Source organism: Molossus molossus, unplaced genomic scaffold (genome assembly GCF_014108415.1).
Source record: "Molossus molossus isolate mMolMol1 unplaced genomic scaffold, mMolMol1.p scaffold_m16_p_1, whole genome shotgun sequence".
In the NCBI taxonomy this organism is placed as follows: Eukaryota; Metazoa; Chordata; class Mammalia; order Chiroptera; family Molossidae; genus Molossus; species Molossus molossus.
This window is the reverse complement of record NW_023425344.1, coordinates 73,420,457-73,444,205: the sequence shown is the minus strand read 5'-3', so window position 1 is coordinate 73,444,205 and position 23,749 is coordinate 73,420,457. Positions and strand designations below refer to the sequence as shown.

At 38.0% G+C, this 23,749-nt stretch overlaps 1 protein-coding gene across 10 annotated transcripts in view; it reads right to left on the bottom strand.

Annotated features, from left to right (window-relative positions):
• PDLIM5 (PDZ and LIM domain 5) overlaps positions 1-23,749 on the bottom strand; it is a 205,750-nt gene that overhangs the window by 23,785 nt on the left and 158,216 nt on the right. For all 10 annotated transcript variants that reach the window (XM_036263313.1, XM_036263328.1, XM_036263337.1 and 7 more), the window contains one exon: positions 19,207-19,394. In XM_036263313.1, the coding sequence (XP_036119206.1) occupies positions 19,207-19,394 (188 nt within the window). The remainder of the gene's footprint in view (positions 1-19,206; positions 19,395-23,749) is intronic.

The window sequence follows — 23,749 nt, the reverse complement described above, 5'->3', positions numbered from 1 at the left end:
GTCCCCGCCCATATAATTTACTTGTTATTAACCAACAGGTCCTATAACACCTTTTCCTTTCTAAGTCAATGACAATCTCTTAAAATTATGAGGACAAACTATGTGTTTCTTTCTACCTACTACCAGAAAACTACCTTAAAAACAGAAGACAAAAACAATGAATATTTTAATCAAGTAAATGAAAATGGGAAGGTTCCAAATAACTTTCATTTTGCCTCTTTAAAGAATACTATAAAGATAGAGATTTTTAAAATGTGTATTGGGTTCAGGATTTCAAACAGTGGGAAAGTTACCAATTGAAAAATCTGAAAATCAGACCTCAAAGGGAGTCAGACCCTTTCATCTACCATATGCCTTTATTCTATCACATTATCTATGCATAAGCCCTAAAGTCCTGAGTCACTGAGACAGTTTCAGCAGTAAAAGCGTGTAGTAATTCTGCATCAGTCATTGTAAAATGGGACATAATCCATCTGGCCCGTGCCTCAAGGAGGAGGTACATGGGGAACTAACGTATTTAACATAAGAAGCCAGTCTTCAACTTGAAACATCTGACCATCTTAAACACATATAAAAAGGCTCTAGGCTCCCTGCTGCTCCTTCCTTGTGAAGAAACGCCTTGCTTTCTGGGACTGCCCCATTTCCACCACTTTGGACAAGACTGGAGTTCTCACACCTCCGTTTTGTTGCCGTGTTGCTAGCACACTGGCCCGCACACAAAGCTCCGCAAGCCTGTTAATTACCAGGCCCTGAACATTCCCAGGACCCAGTTATTTCCCGTAGGAATAAAGTGATGTTTCATTTCTTCAGATTGAATTTCTCACTACTCCAGCACAGGAATGGGCAACTTCTGAGCCATGAAGTGCCAACCCCGGCCTCCACTCCTTTGGCTGTTGGGAACAGGGGGGTGTAAAGAGGTGAGGTCTTGGGAGTGGGGAAGCACCCTAAAATGAGCCCTGCTTTCTTCCAAATTCTGTAGAGAACTGAACTACCATATAGAGAAAACAGTCTTCCATGGGTGGCAGCGACTAAAAATACTTCATATTTACTGAACCCGTCCTAAAAACCACCCACTTTAAGGTAGGAAAAAATATACATTTCTTCTGAGATAGCAGCTTAAAGTTGACAATCTACTTATTTGTAATAAAATGTTTTTTTTTTTCTTTTAAGTCCTAGTAGAACTATTATAGGAACATGAAATTAACCCATTTCATAAGCTAGGAATCTAGATCACAGAAGATATACGTGACTTATGTTAACTGAATAATGAATGAGTCAGTAAAGGGTCACAGTGGGAGCATTAGGGAGTTCTTGACTCAAGTTTTCCTTTTTAACCTTAATCTTAAGCTACTTCCATTAAATTTGGCTTCTTTTGTGGCTCATCTCTACCCCACTAGGTTTAGGTTTCATTTTATTTTTCAGGTTCAGGTTTTAAAAATAAATTTTTTGTTTTGTATCAGATACATTTCGGTACCACAAAACTCATCTAGAAATTTAGGCTACTTTCCAAACCAAAAGTGTTAGCGAGAACATCTTCTATTCACTTTAGGATGGTTATTTATGAGTCTTCTAAGGTTTCGAATAACATACATTCATAATTATTCGATGCTTTTGTTTTTCAGCACTGTGACCGTCAAACCTAAAATTATAAGGATTAGCATTAAATAAGTAAACATCAATTAGTGGGAATACCCAGCAGCATGACAGAATATTTTCTTACTATATAATATGTAAAGCTGTCAGTAAAATATACCCGCAATATGTTTAGTTTCTAGTTTTTTAAATATTTGTCATAGCATGATAACTGACAATTTTAAGGGGCAATACTTTTTAAAACAGAAAACAGACCTCTGACTTACTAAAAATGGAATTTAATTTACTGCAAAGAAATAGAAAAGTCTCTTTTGGATTGCAGACTATTCATTGATGATAAAGAATTTTTAAAAATTGAACCACATAATATTAATTTAGGAAAACACCTATTTCCTATTATTGGGTAAGTCTTGTAATGTTATTTGGAAAGATAACGTGAAAATTCTTCACTTTAGAAAGATCTTTTTAAAAAAAATAATTTTTCTTTATTGATCTTAGAGAGAGAGGAAGGGAGAGGGACAGAGAGATAGAAACATCAATGAGCGAGAACATAGATTAGCTGCCGCCTCCTGCGTGCCCCCCACTGGGGATTGGGCCCACAACCTGGGCATGTGCCCTGACCGGGAATTGAACTGGCAACCTCTTGGTGCATGGGTCGATGTTCAACCACTGAGCAACACTAGCTGGGCATACTTTAGAAAGATCTTAACTGCATTTTTTCCCCAAGAGATGATTTAGATATGTATTGTTTAGTAAATTAGTTAACACAAGTTTTAAACATCTCATCCTGAGATTTATTTTTCTTTTCTAATCACTGTAAGGCCCCAACCAAGTAATTATCAAGTTTATCCAAGTACCTTCAGTACTATTGGCCACACAAGTACATTACTGGGGGTTTGTTTATGTAATATGTAATATACAGTATAATAAGACACTATGTAATAATAATGGATTATAAATTATCTAATTATTTACTGTGTTTCAAAAATAACTGAGTTCATTCAAAGGCACTTGTTTCTGTAAATAAGGAGTTTACAGAGAGAAAACAAATGAAGAGCAATGCAACTCCCGGTACTACAATGTGTAAATTCTCTGAATAAAAGACATTTTCTAACTATAATATATTAAGAATAATATTTGATTATTTAATAATATTTGGTTATTTGATATTTTGGTTTTCCATCCCTGTTCAAAAAAGGCTGTTAAGTCTAAACCGACACATTTAAAAAAACAGAAGTGAAGATTATAATGGATACCTTAAACTCCTGGCCGGACTGTACTTGAATATACAAGAAATTCCTAACTCTTTCGGTATAAGTCAAATTATTCAACTATCAGTAAAATATTCTTCTTATTTTTTTAATCCTCACCTGAGCATATTTGCGTATTTTTCTCGTTGATTTTTAGAGAAAGAAGAAGGGGGGGGGGTGAAAGACATGAGGGGGTGGTCTGGGGGAGGGGGTGAGAAAGACACATCGATTGGTTGCCTCCTACATGCGCCATGACCAGGGCCAGGGATTGAACCCAAGACCCTTTGGTCTGAGGGCCGACACTCTAACCATTGAGAAATACTGCCCAGGGCAGTAAAATATTATTATAATATATACCAGGTTAGAAAACACTACATGAGGGGGTGATATCCGCCCCCCAAAACTTATGTAACAACAGATGTTGTTCTTACTAGATGTAATGCTTCCCCCCCCCCCTTTATTGATTTTAGAGAGAGAGGAAGGGAGAAGGAGAGAGATATAAACATCGATGAGAGAGAACATCAATTGGCTGCTTCCTGCATGTCCCCCACTGGGGATCGGGCCCACAACCTGGGTATGTGTCCTGACCGGGAATCAAACCTGCGACCTCTTGGTGCATGGGTCAGTGCTTAACCACTGAACAACACTGGCTGGGCTAGATGCAATGCTTTTTAATTGCTGAACATATCATTCAGTAGGAGAACAAGTTTGGTGCTAGAAGGTGAACTGCTCACAATAACACAAAAAATGCATAATCTGATGACTTCTTACTAGCTCCACAGTACATCCTGGTCCTAGCCACTATCATCTCGTTTGCCTTATTGTGGTTACTGTTTCTAGATCTTGCTTCCGCCCTTGCCAACAACACAGAGGCCAGTAAAAACTAAATCAGAGTGTGCTACTATGCTGCTCAAAACCCTCCAACAGCTCCCTTCTAAGTTAGAACTAAAACCAAAGGTCCTATAGAATCTGACTCCTGCTATCTCCCTGACCTGACCTGGCCCTCTCCCCTCTGCCCACTACATCTGAGCCACGCCGGCCTCCTTACTATGCCTCTAAATGACCAGCATGCTTCCGGTTTAGGGCTTTTGTCCTTTCCATCCCCTGTGCCTGGAAACCTTTCCCCAGCTTTTGCATGGCTTGTTTCCTCACTTCCTTTAGACCTCTGCTTAAAGGCCATTTTATCCATGAGGGCTTCTCTGACCACCCAGTATAAACAGCAACCCCTCACCGCAAACCACTATTCCCTGTACTCCTTAACTGGTCTATCTTTCTCCATAGCATCAATCTAACACATTTTACATTCTTTTTATTGCTTTTTGTCACCTATCTCTTCATGCCTTGAGGCCAAGGACACTGTTATTTTGTTTGTTGCACAGCAGTCTTTGGCATATTGCTTAATAAATCTTTGTTTAAAGAATGAACGACTCCAGCACCAAAATAACTGTCTTCCCACTATAAGAAACCAGATTTTTTAGAGAAACTGCTGATTCTGGGGCAAAAAAATGAACAAGGAATGTCTAGAATATCCTGTCAAATCAGAAAGCAAGACAGCTATCAAAGACTACTACAAGTGTATCAAATGAACTTGACAACGCAGATCAGACAGTTCCTGCACTAACAAGAACAACTACAAAAGATCTAAATACTTCTGATATGTTTCAACCCATGAGCTCATAATTCTGGAATTAAAAAAAAAAACTGCATTGATCATCTGTAGAGGATGCTAAGGAACCAATTCTTGGTTTTAAAGATCAGCAAGATTTAACACAGGGAAAGAATCAAACTTCAACAATGTACTGCCTCATAAATAATCATGTCCCATCCACATCCCACTTACTCCCTTGCCATCTCTGAACTATTTTGAAGCAAATTCAAGATTTATCATTTAATACATACTATTTCTGTGCGATCTCTAAGAGTACTCTTTAAAAACAACCAACCTAAACATAATACCATTATTGTACCTAAAATACCATCATCAAATAACCAATAGATTTTCAATTTTTTCCAGATTACCCTCTGTATTTGTTTTCTACTAGACTGGAGCTACAAGCATGGATGCTCGAGTCATCAGCATATTGCTGACATGTGAGGCTGTGGGATTTAATGAGGTTGTTCGAGGAGAGAGTAACATGAAAATATAAGAGCTCCTAAGGCATAAGGCAAATCACATATACTTTCGGGACACAGAGAGAGGCAGTTTGAGAAAAACTAGCAGAGCATCATGGAAGCCAAAGAAGAGTGGACAATTGGACAATTTGGGATCCAAAACCACATCTGTCTGACTCCAAAGTCTATGTCCCTAGGCAACCCTCCATCAAGTACTTATTATGAATGTACTCTGAGTCAAGCTCTTTGCCAGTCACTGCCGTGACCCATGGAAATATGAAGGCAAATCTCTTCACATGTGATCTGAACTGGGAAGTACTAACTTCTGGGCCAGTTTGGAAGGAGGGGATAACGATAATAGAGATGATTAATTTCTTCTATTTTAATTTCCTTAATTAGCCTGGTAGAATAAATTTAGGAATAATGTATGAAAACATTTTTTATTTGCCCTAATGTGCCTAAAAAGCTTAGATGATCACTTTTTAAAAAAATTTCATTTATTTATTTACTTTTAATTTTATTTTTGTTACAGATGTTTCTCTTTTTTCGCCCCATAGACACCCTCCTCCCCATCCCCCACGCCCTGTCCCCAGCTTTGTTGTCCATGTCCATTGGTTATGCATACATGCATGTAAGTTCTGTGGTTTACCTCTTCCCACCCCCCACCACCCCCTCTTCTGAAGGTTGTCAGTCTGTACCCTACTTCCATGTTTCTGGGTCTACCCTATTCCTCAGACTGTTATGTTCATTATATTCCTGGATGATCACTTTTTAAACTTTCCTGTATTCTGTCAAAGATTAGTTTAGTTTCCTACAGAGATGTTACTTTCTTTCCCTAAACCTGACTGCCCATACTTTTCAGCCATTATAATAAATGACTGCAAAGTTCTTTAACTAAAATATAAGAACATAAGCCTAGATTTTTCATGTTTTGAGACCATCTTAGAGGATTTATAGAAACTGCTTCAGAAAGGGGAATATAATTACAGATCTAACACTACTTTTACTGAGGACAAATAGGCTTGAAGCATTAGAATGCTGTATCCACTTTGTTGTACAACTTTACACTGGCATAAATATTTCAACTACCACATCTGAATTAAGATACAACAGCAGAAAAAGCAATGGCAGTAAATTTAAGGATAGCCATACTACATACTTTTTTTTTTCCTTTTTCTTTATTAATTTTAAAGAGAGATGAAGGAAGAAGGAGAGAGAGATAGAAACATGGATGAGAGAGAACATCGACTGGCTGCCTCCTGCATGCCCCCCACTGGGGTTTGGGCCCACAATCTGGGCATGTGCCCTGACTGGGAATCGAACTGGTGACCTCTTGGTGCATGGGTCAACGCTCAACCACTGAGCCACACTGGCCATGCCCATACTATATACCTTTTTAAAAATCCTAAAATATTGCCCTGGCTAGTTTGGCTCAGTGGTTAGAGCGTCGGTGTGCGGTCCAGAGAGACCCGGGTTCGGTTCCCGCTAAGGGCACGTACCTCGGTTGCAGTTTGTCCCCGGCCCGGGTTGGTTGTGTGGGTGGCAACCACTCGATGTGTCCCTTTCACATTTATGTTTCTGTCTCTCTCTTCCGCTCTCTCCCTCCCACTCTATCTGAACAAAAAAATGGAAAAAAAAATCCTAAAATATTCAATTCTTATCAAGTCAGAAATAAGGCTATCAAGAACACTAGTATTCCCCTCACCCCAAAAGAAACAAAGACAAATATTTACACCCCGACAAGACAGAGGTCGTATGTGAGGTTTTAGGGTGTGAAAAACAACTGCCCAACTGAGAGGGGCGCTCCCATTATGAACTGAAGTTAATGCTGTAGTCATTGAAATAACTGGGCTACATCAAAGTGACATTCTGGCACTCTCGGGGAGATAAAGATTGCAATCCAACGTCTCAGAGAATATGTTCACAAAGGCATGGCAGAAATGTTACACATACTAAATTGGGTAGCAGTCAGCACACTTCATACTATCGTGGCTCAGCGAATGCTTTCTTCTCCGTCCCATCCCTGACCAGCTCAAACAGATGGTGACCAAGAGAAGCATAGAATCTGTGCATTTTGTCTGTCAAGCTCTTTATGTTGAAAGTATAAACAACAGTCTACTCTCCATAATCCAGGCATGAAATCGTATCCAGTACAAATAGAAAAGGTTTCAAGTTAAGCCAAGATCTAGGATCAGAGGAAAGTACATTCTGGAGAGGTTTCTACAAATTTTTATTAAATGGAATCAAGTCTTTTTTTTAAATCATTGATTAAAAGCAAAACTGGGCAGATTAAACTATTATCATTTCTCTGAGCAGTGGAGAATGCTGGTATGTGTGCCATAAAGAATTGGAACAGGTGCGCTCAAGACTAAGTATCAAATATTTCCGCAACTTCAGGAGGTTCGTTTCTTCCATTAGCAACCAGCCTTTCAACTCTAAGAACTCAGATTAAATTGGATCTAGAGTGTCTTAATGAAAGTGAGTGTGGGGACCTGGATAAGGTTCAATTCGCTTCTTTTTTAATTTGCTGCATTACACATCATCAAAATTGAGGAAACACAGACCTGCCTTTTTCTCCTTCCTAACTGACCTGACAAAGAAAACTTCCATTTGGTCAGAGTTACAACTAAAAGAAGCCCAGTCTGGACCTTGCAGAAAAAGACACAAGATCATAAACTATCTGGTTTACCACTGGTTCATTTAAAATTCAACAAATTATTTATCACTTTTATGTAGTATTTTCTAAATAATTTCAATATCACTGTTCCAATTTCAAATTTTGTAATAGAAAGACAAATCCATGCTCTAATTGGGGGTGGTCAATGTGTTTCGTGTGAAAAAGGGGGAGAGGTATAAAGGAAAAAGAAAAAAACAAAACAGAAAAAAGAGAGAGAGAAAATATGTTTAAAAACAAAAACAAATCTGAGGCATGATTCACGACCTCAGAAATACTGAAGGGAATCACTGGTGAACTCACACAGACTCTGTAACCTAAAAAGTTATTTAACATTAAATTTGTAAAATTTTGCTCATATTTGGATGAGAAAAGTGTAAGGACACATAATAAAATTATTTATACTCACATTATATCTGGAGCTCTCATGTATCTTATTTCCAAAGTAATATGAAACCCAAATGGGGTTGGCTTTTACCATTTTCCTACTGATTTCATCTACATAAGTGAGAAAGCAGCCTCATCTCAGAAATAAAGGAGAAAAGTATCTCAGGCTTGAATTGCTCATATAAATAAAAGTCTTCTAATGTAAGAAAAAAAAAACTGAAGAAGAAAAGGAAAAAATATTTAAGTAGATTTCCTCATGTCAAGTAATATCAATAAGTGTAAAATTTAAAACCTGGGATACTTTTATACATTTCCATTATCCCTCTAATTCTCTAAGAATCTCTCTTAATTAAAGCCATTAGGTCCCTGAAATAAAAAAAACTTTATTATCATTATCCAAAGTTATGCTTGAATTCTACACCTTTTCAAAGCAGAGAACACCACTGAATATACATGGCTTTAAGACAGATGTAAAGATACACTTGGGCTCCGTGTTCTGCCAATTTCTAGCTGTGTGAACTTACAAATGTCATCGTTCTAGGTCTCAGTTTCCTCAACTGTAAAACAGCAGTAATAACAGCTACCTCCAAGTGTGAGAGGGTTAAATGAGGTAGTATAAATAGAGGATTATACTTCCAGTTCCTTGAATGTATAAGATATACTTCATAAATGTCAATTGTTATTACAGTCTCTTACCTGGTTAAAAAAAAAATAGTGTCCACTACCTACTTAGAAAATACACATAATGTTTTAGATCTAGGAACTCTTCTGCTATGAATGATACACCCAAGAATAAGATTCCTGCCCCAAGAGAGTTTATCTTCTTACAGGTGATGTTCACAAGCAAAGAGGCAACAAAGTGCCTTATCACTTGTTAGTGCTGTCAAGGGTGTGCATCGCCCCCAGTAAAGTTTGCATCTACCGTGCAGAATTATCAAGCATAATTTTTCTTATTCCTATGGTTTAAACCTAGGGTTGGCATTTTTTCCCCCTGAAAATGGCCAGAGAATAAATATTTTAGATTTTGTGGGCCATATGGTTTATGTTGAAACTACTCAGCTCTGCTATTGTAGCACAAAGGAGTCACAGACAACATGCAAACAAATGAGCATGGCTGTGCTCCAATAAAGCTTTATTTACAAAACCAGGTGGTGGCCCAGATGTGACCAAGGGCCAGTTTGCCAACCTCTGGTTTAAACCATATGCATCAATTAATAAAAAGCATTAATTATTTATTAAAAAGCATATGTGAATATATCTAGGTATCTTCCCTTACAAAAGATTTAATATTTTAATCTCAGGATGAAAGAAAAATGAGGAGAAAGAAGAACGTTTACAATGTGTACTTGTATCAGCGCTGGAAAGCTTCCAACATGGAAATTAATTCTAAGAAGAACACACTTAGAAGAAAAGAAAGAAGGCAGTTAATGGTTGTTACTTTTTTTCTCCTCAGAGTCACAATTCCAAACAAAAATCTACTTGTTACATAAAGAGATAGAGCATATTTACATGCTTCACACCACGGTTTTGACAATGGACAGTTCCAGCCAGGCCTTTGCGGCCAGTGGACTGTTTAGTTTAATGATGTCAAAAAGCAGGGGAGCAGATGGCAATAAAACATTATTAGAAGAGATGAAACATAAGCAACTGGTAGCAGTTTACTTATTCGTATAAAAATTTAAAAATGGAACCAATAAATCTATCCATCTTAGCTAAGCAAATCTAGTTATCTCGATTTATTACTGCAGCGTAAAGCCTACAATGAAATTTGGGATGGTTGGAGAAACAGTAATTTCCTTTCTCACCCCTATCTCTTTTAGACTTCAAATAAAAGATAGAATTTATATCCACTTATCCTGAGATGCACATCATTCCACTTTTGATCTAATCAGATCTCACAAATATATCTCAGTCTTCCTTGAAAAAAAACAACACAAAGAATATACTGATTTCTCCAAAGCTCTTTCCATAATGAATAAATAAGCTTTTCTTTATTTCTAAAATGTAGTACACATCAGAGGCAGGGTATGATAAAGGGTTGCATTAACCAGAATCTTAGCTAAATTTAAAAAATGGAGTTCGGATGAAAAGAAAATGTAACTTGAAACATCTTAATAGTTGCTAGTCACTAGTTTATGCTTCCTATATAAGGCAAGAATCCTTTCTACACTCACTCTAAGAGATTTAGTCCTCCTTAAATATATGCACTGATGTTATCTTGTGATATAGGAAAATGCATTATTTAGTCAAAATAACTGGGTTCAAATCACTTTAGGACTCTGGACAATTCTTTTGATTTCTCTTACACACTGTTAGCTCACTGGTAAAATGATGTCCACTTTAAATTTTCATGATATTATCTGGTTGTACACTCTAAATAAAAAGATACTTTTAAGTATTGAAAGAATTATGGACACAATTATTACTACCTACCATTTTACTGTCAAATGAGGTTGGTTGCTCCCTTCAAGGCTACCCATTATATTCCTGAGTTCCAAATGCCCAAATAGGGATGGTTAGTGTTCCCCAACGCAGGATGCAACAGACAAAAAAGCTAAAATTAACTATTCATTTTGAAAAGTAATTTTGTATCTTTTGCCATTTTTTTTTATCCTCACCCAAGGACATTTTTCCATTTTTTTGTTCAGAGTGGGAGAAGGGGGGGGAGAGATAGAGAGAGAGAGAGAGAGAGAGAGAGAGAAACTTCGACGTAAAAGGGACACATCGAGTGGCTGCCACTCGCACGACCCAACCAGGGCCAGGGACAAACTGCAACCAAGGTACATGCCCTTAGCGGGAACCGAACCCGGGTCTCTCTGGACTGCAGGCCCACGCTGTAACCGCTGAGCAAAACCGGTCAGGGCTCTTTTGCCATTTTTGATTTGACCAGAAAAATGTACTGTGTCCCTAAAAATCCTGCAAATGATCTCAACTTTCCTGTTTACAGATTACTTGTACTGTGCTTCTTCAAAACAAATTTGTATTTAAAAAAGAATCACCAATTATTACCAATCTCATTGTCAATTACAAACTCTTGCCTTTACTACATATATTAAAACTGTTTCATAAAGAAAAAAGCAATTCACCGATAAAAAGCTTATATACATATTACGTGATACCTATAAAGGGAATAATGCCCTAAGTAGAATACAGGGAAGTTAATATTTGTTCAATATGGAGAATCAGAGGTTAGGAATGTCTACTACTAACTGATAAAATACTACTTGCAGACTGAGTATGTCACCATAATATCAACTCCATGCCTTTACTTCCCTCAGTGGAATATCTGCCTCCATGGACACATTTAACAATGAAAGTAAAAGAGAAAAAAGAAATCACTCACTTCTTGCCAATATCGCAGGGCATAAGAATAAATGACAGGGAGCTGTGTGTGTGACTAAAGAAAACGTGAAGGTAGCATTATTTTAACATGCTGTGAAAACAGCTAATGAAAACAGCAAAAAAAGAGAAGATCTCAGCACAGCTAGACAACAGTAACTACTGTGAAAGAAAACAAAGATTTTCATTTGCAGCAGCTCTATGAAATAGTCACACTTCTCTACAGAAAACTGTGATTACAGTGTTAGCCAATATGGTACAGATTGCTCAACAATTTTTCTGAGTAAGAAATCATAAGTCATTTACTAAACATTTATAATAGTAATGCACTTAAGTATCATTACAAATGCTCTCAAAATCAACATATTTTGAAAGTGAAAAGAAGAATAAAATGATTAATGAAAAAAAAAATTAAAACCTAGCGACTGTCTTAAAGCTTTCTGCACTGCATACGAATAATAACACCAGTATTTAATTTTTGACCAACAAGCTTCTATAGAATTTTTCTTCTTTGTTCTTGGAAGACTCAATCCCCTCTTCCATCTCATCTTTATTTCCATGACAATGTGTAGTATGAATGCCTCATGCAAAGGAGACAGTGCAAGGAGGACCATGCCGAAGTTACCAATCTCAAATTTCAGGTATAAAGAATTAACAGTCAATACTTAGAACACACTAATTTAGGGGAAATAAATGCACTTGCCTGAGGAAATGCTACAAAAATAGATTAGTTATCTTATAAGAGTAAACTTGAACTTATTTCTCAAGCACAAGACTCAATCACTCCAATTTATATTTTGTAACTAGGCACATTACATTAAAAAACTAAAGACATATTCAACCACTTTTCCTGCCATAATCTGACTTACTCAGAATGAAGTGTAGTTTTTCCAAACCAAATGCATTCTCTACCAACATTTTAACAGAGGACAAATAGCACTCTGTAGGGACGAAGGCTCCCTGGGAAGACCAATGGTTAGACCTTGCACCCCAGTCAGATTCGGGTGTAAGCACCTGGCATTCCCTGGCCCTCCGAATTCTCTCCACTGCCATGGCCACTGTCATTGCCCAGGGTAACATTCATTACCACCTTGTCTACACTGGATTACCTCAACAACCCCTTAAAGAGTCTCCATGATGTCAATCTTTATAGTTTACACTGAGATCATCTGGTCTTTTAAACACATTCACATTATAACGATCTTTTAACAATGCAAATCTGATTGTGTCACTTTCCAGTTTACAAACCTTGCCATAGCTCCCTGTCCACATCAATCCACACTCCTGACTCCGAGGCCTTTCTGACCAGGCCCCACAACCTTTCCAGTGCTCCTTCTGGACACACTGAACCACTCGCCCTTCCTCAGATGCCACATCCGCCACGAGCTTTGGCATTTGCTGCTCCCTCTCCAACTCAGCCTCTCCCTAAAAATATTCACGTGGGATTTCACTTCAGTTACAAACATCAACACTTTATTCCTGCATAAAATACGACTCCATCATAAACAAATACATAGTCTACCTCAAGAATGTACCACGAACTTTATCGGTCCTTTCGACTGATCCAGACCTCTGCAGCTTCGGACCTGGGCCTTGTAACCTGATTTAGCTCTTTGCACTGTTTTGTAGATTTCTGTTATTTACTGGTCTTGGCACCCAAGCTAATTTGTCCATAATGACAAAATGGGTAAACATCCCTAATATTTCCTCTGCACGCCACTGCTTAGTTCCTTATGTTTAAATTCCCATATTTTTTAGGGAAAAGACATGCTACCACGGAGCTTCAGGTCTATTAACTTTTTTAATGGCTGGAAATTAATACAGTTCTGCTTTTGTCCACAACTTGTAAGTCTTATAGGAGTTCAATGCTTCAAGGAGACGAAGTCCCCTTCTCCGTAAGCGATGTAGGTAATTGAACGGCAGCTTTGGCAGACGGTGCACCCACCTTTGTTCAAGGACTGCTGTGGAAATTTCAAGTCCAGTGGGAGGAAAGAACAATGTCTTGTGAATCCCTCAAATTACATGAAGATGTACAAAATAAGACAAACTGACCTACCCACCCACTCAGTTATTCCCTCGTTGACACTTATTCAGGATCTATAAACTGAGCCAAGCATCGTTTCAATGCCATAAAACAAAGATTAGTAAGACTCAGTCCCTGTCCTTAAGGAGGAGTCTAAAGACAGCAGTAAAAGACACAAACGTAAATAATCAAAATGATCATGATGAATGCTATAATAAGGCCATCATCACAATTTTGTAGGATCAGCAACGATTTATAGGGCTCAAGAAAGGTTCACAAAAGGAGACGACATCTGGTCTTAAAGAGCAAATGGAAATTTTTCAGGGGAAGGAGGGGGTAAAATGCAAAAGCATTTCCAATAAAAGGAGCTACCTATACAAAGGGGTGTGTGCCCAAGGAGTGGCATGAATCGATGAAGCTGGAGAAGACTGGCACCAGGCTGGAAAGGGACCATAAGCCCTGTTAAGATGCCAAACATTTAATGTGTGGGTAGCAGAAAGCCCAGAACACTTTCAAGCAGGAATGTCACATGAGAACTGTTTGGCTGAATGGTAACAGTATAAGTTATTAATGCTAGCCCTAAAAAAATTAAAGGGGTGAAAACTTAACCTTTTTTGAGTATCTGCTATGTATCAAGCCCTTTGTTGTATCACTTGAGCTTTACAAGAATGCTCTAAGGGACTTTTTTAACCCTTATTTTAACAGATAAACACAATGAAGGTTCAAAATGTTCCACTTGGGGAACATCTCTGGCCTTCTGAAATTCAACTCCATGGGGCTGGCATTCCGATCCGTCAGGACCACCACTGGCTAAACTGTGCTGGTGGACGACAGGCCTAATCTAGCAAAGCACTTCTGTTCCAATGAATTGGTTGTCCTCCGTTCGTGTACAATTAACCTGAAGTTAGAGAACCAATGTGCTTCCAACACACAATGGCTCTTTATGACTCTAACACTAGATTTGTGAAAAACATCTGACTATATTTGGTAAGACAGTAATATTTTATACATATACTTGCATCGAATGAACGAATCTGGTATCCATAACCTAAACAGAATCTAGGAAAAACATTACATAGCAAATTAGGTCACCTACATAAACACAGGAACATATTTTTAAACTTATACCACTAAATTTACAAAGGTTTTGAAAATATCTATCTAACCACTTGTTAATTATGTACAATGTGAAGGTTTCAAACATTACAAAATCTAATTAGACATATAAATATAGTGAATAAAAATATAAGTTTAAAAAAGTACAAATCCTCAATTCCAAAAATGACAAGAAGAATCTCACCAATTATGTATTTCTATAGATTAGGTCAACATTTTTTTTTATCCTCACCTGAGGATATTTTTTCCATTTATCTTTAGATAGAGTAGAGGGGAGACAGAGAGAGAGAGAGAGACATTGATGTGAGAGAGACACATGGACTGGCTGCCTCCTGCATGACTCGGACCAGGGCTGGGAATGAACCACAACCGAGGTAGATGCCCTTGACTGAAATCAAACCTGTGACTCATTGGTCTGCGGGCCGATGCTCTAACCACTGAGCCAAACCGGCCAGGGGATAGATTAAGTCAACATTTCTAAAGGGACTGTTGCATCTGAATTGTGGAAGTCTAACCAAAGATGCAGGGTGAGTGGGAAGTACTTTCACTAGCTTACATAAAATTCAAGCTTGGATTCTTACTTCCTTTGTATCTTAACACTTTCATGCAGACTATGAACTTTTGAACATTTTATGTCCTAAAATATTTACCTTTTAGTCAGTCACTGGCAAGCTTGTGTATGTGTGGTGGTGTATGCTAAACTATATGCCTGGGAAAAAGAAGAGGATCCAATCTAAACTGTAATGCTATTACATACACACCTAGTTCCTATTTATCAACTAGTATAGCAGTACTGTGTTCTGAAAGACTTCTGGGTAACACAGGCTATGTAACACCACAAGTGAAATGATGGAAGATTTAAAGTCAGAACTGCAGTGGAGGTAACGGAAACCCATGACAGGTTCAGAATACACTAGTAGGTCTTAAAATTTCAATTAGCCCTTTCAATGCAGACCTTTTTAAAAAGCTATCATTTTACAACTACATTAGTCATCACTCAACAGACAAAAGATTAAAATACTATTTAAATAAATGACTTTCAAACTTTTTAACTATAAAACACAGTATGAAATATACTTTACCTGCTGATCCAAAATACATGTGTGTGTATATATATATACAAACATATATATAAACACTTACTTATATATACACATATATTAACGAAAGCCACATTTTCATAATATAATACCTCCTTTAATGTATTAAAATATTCTTGTATTTTCTATTCTACTTCTTTTTTTAATGAAAATACTATCTATGGTCCATTAAACTGATTTCAGCATCTACTAAGTGGGTCACAGACTGCAATTCAGTGACACTGACCCCACCATTCGCATCTAACTGTAGGAATTATTTAACAATGGCATAGCTTGTAATAGCCACATTTGTGATGGGGGAAGAGGGAGATAGAAAAAGGTCTTTTTCCTCTTCTCGCCCGCACTAGTGCACAGCTGTGAATTATCAAGAGAAAGCAGCAGCTCTCACGTGAAAGCAGAAATGCCACCTGCCTCGATGCTTTGCCTAAATCCACACGAGCCCAGCCACCTGCCACTGTAGCTCCTGCTCCCTTTGGTTGACACTGCAGTTTTCACAGGTGAATTGTGAGGAACATAAGAACCCACAATGGGGCACCTATCACCTTCTAAATCAAAATAACTTTTCATTTGCATTAGGAAGCTCTCAAAACCATTTATAAGACTAAGAAGAGAGTCTGAGGTGTGTTGTTTTAAAGTATGGTATACTGTTAGGTAGAATAAAATTTTTAAAATCTGAGGAGCTGAGAATTTTTCATTTATTTCACAATTTTCACAATATAGTGTAAAAATAAGTAACATTTATATGTAACATAATAATGCATTAAATGTCAGTTTGTAGCACCTAGAGCAGGACAAACAGCAGGTGCTCCGAAAATACTTTCTGATTTGAGCTAAGTAAGCATAATGATGCAATTCAACAATGACTTCATAATAGCAAAACAGTTTTTTATAATATTAATGCTTTATGATATAATGTATAATGTTTTATACTGTTATAGTTTTGCTCAAATTAAATTCACCTATATTTTCTGTAAAAAGTATAATATTTTAAATACTGGCCATGTGAATCACGATTATAATTATTATTTGCTTGCCTTGATTGTTCAGAGAAGAAAGAATTCTGTCGCCCTCTTGTGGTACTTTTGCTGTAGTGTATCCTGCAGGAGTTCCACATCAAGTGAAATATTTCCTTTTCACTTGAAGACGCAAAATGCTAATTTGACACTAGTTTCTGAATTTCCAGATGCAGTACATATATTTTCTGCCCTCCAGAGTACATATACTTTGTGTCCTCCTTCAGTTTTCACCTGAGAAATTTAGTCTTTTCCTTGCTCTTTTAGGAAATATTCTCTTGTTCCCTTCTAATCACCATATCAAATAAATCTTTCCAAGTTATTTTCTGTATTATTATCATTTTTTTTAAATCCTCACCCGAGGACATTTTTGAATTTATCTTCAGATAGAGCAGGAGGGAGAGAGGGAGTAAGAGAAAGAGAGAAACATCGATGTGAGAAGGACACACCGAGTGGCTGCCACCCACACGACCCCAACCAGGACTGGGGACAAACTGCAACCGAGGTACGTGCCCTTAGCGGGAACTGAACCCAGGTCTCTCTGGTCCACGGGCTGATGCTCTGACCACTGAGCCAAACTGGCCAGGGCTATTTTCTGTATTTTAATACACATACAAAATATTTACAGCAAATCTCCACTGTCATGATAACCTTTAAATATAAATCATTAAAAATGCATGGGCTTCCCTGGCTGGTGTAGCTCAGCAGTGAGAGAGTTGGCCCAAGAAGGGTCTCGGGTTCGATTCCCAGTCAAAGGCATGCACCTGGGTTGCAGGTTTGTCCCCAGCCCCGGGTGGGGCATGTGTGGGAGGATCGATATTTCTCTCTCTCTCTTCCTCCCTCCCTCCCTTCTATCCACTCTCTCTAAAAAGCAATAAAAAAACATTCTCGGGTGAGGATCAAAATAATAAACAAATAAATAGATAAAAATGCATGCCCGGCATTTTCCTCTAGGGGAATAGGTCTTGTTAAGTTAATTCATGGTCCAGAAATTTCAGAGGCTAATGATATTAGTCTAAACATTTTAAGTTTTCAAAATTAATAAAATTGTCTTTTCTTTACAATAGTCTCCATCACAGCCAACTGGGAGCAGCAGATGCGCTGGAGGAGAGAGGCGGGCGGAGTGAAAGGCCGCAGGTGGCTAAGTGGTGCGTCCGCAGCACGAAGCGCTGGGCAGGTCAGAGCTGTGGAACGATTGCTGGCTGTGGTGTGGGGCAGACTGGTGGCTAGGAGGAGACAGGGCAGCCCTTTACAAGTTGTTTGCAAGGACGAGGGCCTGGATCAGGCAATGGAGAGAAGACAAGAAATTGAGAAATACTAAGAAGTGGAATCATTAGGTGTTAATTACTGGGGGGGGGGGGGCTGGTCGGGGGTGGGAGGTCTCAAGCTCACATTCCATCTCTGGTACTCGGCAGATGTACCATTCAGAGACAGGTAATGACATTTTCAGACATGCTGCATTAGTAGGGCCACCTGGAAACAGCAAGTAAGTCAACAGGGTTTGAGGAGATGAAGCCCAGGAGAAAGGACTGTGTCAATTATCAGTGGGTAGGTACTAAAAGAAATCTGGGTGGGAGAGCATCCCAGGAGAGCGTGAAGAATGGGAAGAGATGAAAGCTGAGTGTGGGACTGGCAATATTTAAGGATAGTCCCATCTTCCTGTTAAAACAGTTACTTTAGTCCTATAGTCATCCAGTCTGTTCATGTTGCAACAGGAGATCATTTAGTCTCCCTATAACCAGCAGATCAGAAAACTGAGGATCAAAAAGGTTAAGTGACTTTACTTATAGATATTTATCTATAGAAGTGAATAAAAACTCAGGTTTTTCCCTGGCCAATTTGGTTCAGCAGTTAGAGCACTGGCCATGGACCAGAGAGTCTCGAGTTCGATTCTGGTCAAGGGCACGTACCTTGGTTGCAATTTGATCTCTGGCCCTGGTTGGGGTCCTGCAAGAGGCAACCAATCAATGTGTCTCTCTCACATCAATGTTTCTCTCTCTCTCCCTTCTTTCCACTCTATCTGAAAATCAGTGAAAAAATATCCTCGGGTAAGGATTAAACAAACAAACAAAAAATACTCAGGTTTCCAGACTGACCTAAGTTGCTCCATACTAACATGGTTCAGATGCTCTCTTTCTAGTACTATGTCCTCCTTCCTTCTGCCTTGTAAAATCTTCAGTCAACAAGTCAAAGATCCTTTCTTCAATAACTGTCCGATGGTAGTAAATGCTTCTATTGTTATTTTGCATATACCATCAATACTACAATGTTATATTTTCGAGGTAACCTTCCAACAACATAGTTCCTTAATAAGGCCCCAAATTTACAACTCAACACATGCTTCCTAAGTAACCTAGGAAACAAGAAAATGCCCATTTGTATAGTCATGAATAGCAAATGACAATAATATCAAACACACACAGGAAACGTTCATAAAACACTTCGGAGAGGAAAACAGCTGTAGCTTTTCTCTGCCGTATTTTTTAAATCTTAGATGGTTGAGAATGGGTTTCAGCAATGAATTCTGTCATATATGCCAGAACACATTTTCGTGAATGTACTTAAGAGAGGCAAAAAGCTAGAGACTTCTTTGGCGTACCTGCTTGGTTGGGCCGCTGCCAGCTTGGTGACTTGATGACGCTGGTGGGTCCCAGCGGCTTGAAAGCAGCAGCAGTCGTGAGCCCGGCCACCCCTGGTCGGGCAAAGGCCGGGCTCTGGGGCCTTGCGGGCACGCTCTGTGCCGCCGCCGCCGATGAAGTCACGTGCTGAGAAGGCTCCTGGGCGTCGCTGGAAAGAAATTAAGAAAACATTTTGGTGAAGTGGTAGCAAGCTAACCTCGCAATGATTGTTTGATTTCTCAACCTATTAAATCTGTAAGAGAAACAAAAATAATAACCAATTAACTAATATTTAAAAACAACAACAACAACTCTAAAACGACGACTTGGGGACTGCTCTTAAAAAAAAAAAAAAAAAAAAGGGAAAGGACTCAGATTACCTTTGTTCAATACTTTGGAAATTCTCTTTGAAAGGTCTACCCTGAGAAATTAAGTTACTAAAAAACATATATAGCCAATCCTTTTAAATAATAACCTAATGTCCTATTCCTCTCTATCTCAACATTTAATCATCTAAATTAAAATAATCAATTATTAAAGAATCTCTGAAGATCTCTATGAAATGGCACAGATATTTTTTTGCCCCTTTCCCACATTCTGCTGGGTTGTTTGTTTGTTTTTTTAATCCTCACGCAGGGACATTTTCCCCTTTTTGTTCAGATAGAGTGGGAGGGAGAGAGAGAGAGAGAGAGAAACATCAACGTGAAAGGGACACATTGAATGGCTGCCTCCCCTACGACCCCAACCAGGGCTGGGGATGAACTGCAACCGAGGTATGTCCCTTGACTGAACTGAACCTGCGACTCACCAGTCCATGGGCCGCTCTAACCACTGAGCCAAACCAGCCAGGGCTCTGCTGGTATTTTATGAACTAAGTTTCTCTGACACCTCACCAGTCACTCTTTCACTCAGAGACTCAGTCACTCATTCACTCAATGAATATTTAAGCAGCTGCTCTCTGTCAGACATTGTGCTATATACTGGCCACACCATGGTAAACAAGACACATCTCCAGTCTAATAGAACATCTACTGTTCTGTGTCCATTACACAGGAAAACAAGAGACAAGACCATCACTGTCCACTCGCAATCAATCGTTTGCTTCACAGAAGGCCTTATCTGTGCTGGTTCCAGTCTGATTTAGATCATATGGTTTTTATCATCCATTTATTTGTTACTTATGATTATATGTCATTTTCAAAAAATTTTTAGATAGCTCAAATGATAAAATATGCACTTTGGAATGATACAATACTATAACAGTTTCTCTCAATTGAAATATAATAAAAATAGTTATAACAACAACAATGATACATTCTACCAGTTTTTCAATAAAAATTGAGGTACTGGTTAGTTAGATAATTCCATGAACAGAAACTCATTTTCTGAAAGCAACAGCTGGAGCAACAGATTGACACAGGATACTATATTAATGACTGCAATAAAATAAATACACTTAATTATACTGTTTGGGTTGAGATTATTTCAAGGAAAAGAAACTTCAAATTCAATCATGTCTACTACACTAACAAGTGAACAAGAATACCTAATTTCCCCAATGCCTCTTGAATCTCGGATAACACCTAACTAAGGAGGCCCGAAGCTGCCTATCCTTGGGAAGGCCTGCTTGCAAGGTCGGCCTTTGACTGGCACTTGGGAACTTGGCTCGTAAACAGTTCCCTACAGTCATATAAAACTTTCTCTAAAAGATAAGAGTTGCTCACTGTGCCTAAACTACATGAACAGTTTTGTTTATGTTAAATACTTGTTTTCCTTCTGAGAGGCTGAAACTAGGCACAGTGTACTATGTAACGAGCCTCAACAAAAACTGTCTTAGGTACTTCGTTTCCCACGAGCTTCTCCGGTAGACACCACTTTGCACATTTTGTCGTAAGTCATCACTAAGGAATCAAGCACATTCTGTGTGACGTCGCTGGAAACCTCATTTCTCCCAGACTTGATCCCGCATAGCCTCTCCCATTGCTGATTTTGCTTTGTATTCTGTTACTGTAATAAATCTTACTCATGAATACAACTACGTACTGAGTTCTGTGAGTCCTCCGAAGAATCATCAAACCGGGGGTGGTCTACCTCCAACACTGAACAGTTTTGAAAAATCATACTAGTGCTATTTTAACATTCTTGAAATATTGTTCTCTCAAATTCAAGTATAATAGAGCCACCTTATTTTATCATGTCTAATCAGTTTAATGAAAAACTAAAACCTGCTCGATAGTAAAACATACTACACAATGAAAACTGTAAGCACTTTAATAATTTTTATAATAAATAAAAACGGAAAGATTGCTTACTTAATGGCAATTATTAATGAAGATGACAGAATAAATAATATTAATGGAAACAGCTTAAGCATCATAGTATAATGGCTATGAGCACCTTTTAAAAGCTGTGTGACAAACTATTTTACTTCTCTAAACCTCAGTTACCAAACTTTAAATGGGGATAATACTTTACTCGTAAGAGTTCCACGAGGCTTAAATATGATAATTATGCACAAAGTTCTTAGCATACTCTAAGGCACAGATTATGAAGTTAACATATGAAAAGGGTAATTAATGTATTCAAATAATAAAATATTTGTTTTCAATATTTTTACACATTAAAAATAAAAGATTTTTTAAAATATTATATAAGTACAGATCATTTTAATTTTACAGTTACTCATATGCATTTTAAAAAAATAACTAATAATCATATAGTCACAGTTCTGAGAAGAAAATTTATGACTAAGCAATACTAAAAGTTACAGATAAAACAAAAATATAATATGGAAATAACAACAAAACCCAAATCATCATTTTATGTTTAATAACCTGAAAGAATTAGAATTTAATCCTAGGAGAGTTGTCAGACAGACTTACATAGAAGAAAGTGACCAGGACGACAGGAAATCAATGCCAAGCCTAATAGAATTTGGTTGAGAGAACTGGTACTATTGGCCCAGGATACAAAAAAAACTCAGGAGAGCACAAGAGCAATCCTCAAATGTGGGACAAAGAATTCACTCAACATGGCTCCATTCTGTTGGCCTAATGCTGAGTCGAATCTATAGTGAGATAGATTTGATTCAATAAAAGAAAGTACTTCCTAATATGATAAGCTGTCGAAAGGAAAAAATGTGTTTCCTAACAACGCCTTGCAGAGAGATCTGTCTCCAGAGGTACTTAAGCAGAGGATGAAGGTGCAGTAGAACAAACTGAACCATTTAGAGGGGGGCGGACCAAGCTATACTTCTGCGTGACATTCAGTGCCTAAGATATAGCCACCATCTCCCTCTCTAATCATACTTCCTGCCACTTTGCTATGCAAACTACATTCTGGCCACACCTCCTCCCTGTCCACAGTTCTGTTTTTCCTGGCTCCACAGAGATGGCCCCTCTCCCCGCTCTCCCTCTGCACCGGTCCAAACCCTATCCATAATTAACAGTAGTAACAATAATACCCACTATGCACTGTGTACCATGCTAAACAATTCACACATTTTATTTAATCACATAATCTTTTAAAAGTATAGACACTCTTTCCTCCGGTTCATGGCATATATTAACTGTATGACATATAGTTACATTTTGATTTGGAATAGCCAGTGATTTTTTTAAAAAATTAATAATTTTTTTGTTGTTTTTTAATCCTTACCTGAGGACATGTTCTCAATGATTTCAGAGAGAGAAAGGGAGACAGAGAGGGAGAGAGAAACACTGATGTGAGAGACAAACATCAATCGGTCACCTCATGTACATGCGCCCGGACCAAGATTGGACCACAACCTGGGTATATGCTCTGATGGGGAATGGAACCGTGACGCTTCGGTGCTCAGGACGATGCTCCTACCAACTGAGTCACACAGGCCAAGGATATAGAACATTTTTTATGTATCTTGTCTCATCCACTACATTATAAATTATCTAAGGTTTGGGCCTTTACTACGATCTTGGGTGTGTTACTTAAACTTGGTAAGTTTTCTTGTCTGTAAAATGAGATGAAAATACTACCTTTATTCCAAGGTTATTGTTAGAAATAAAATACAATAAAGTAATACATGTGAAGCACTTAGCACAGTTCTGAGCACATAGTATATGCTCAAGAAATGACACATCCCTAAATACCTAGTTCAGCTATCTAGCAATAAGTACATTTACTAACTACACCCCTCATCTGTACTCGTAATGTTAATTATAAATGTAGTGTGTGATCATTTTGATTTCAGGCTTTTGAGACCAGACACAAGCTTGCTTCCTCAACTCAATTTTAAATAACATACAATATTTTTTAAAATGCCCATGAATTCAGTGTCTCATAATCCAAAAAAAAAGTTTTCATTTTTTGTTGTTTCCTTTGTACATAAGCTTGTACGTATTTTCTCCCAAAAGTTTTAAGATGTTTACATCTCAAAGGGTATTCAAGTTATAGACAAGAAAGTTGTTACATTTATGTTTCAATTCAGAACTGATCAGCAGAATTCAATATTCTCTGGCAAAATGGATCTCCATTTACTGAAGACAT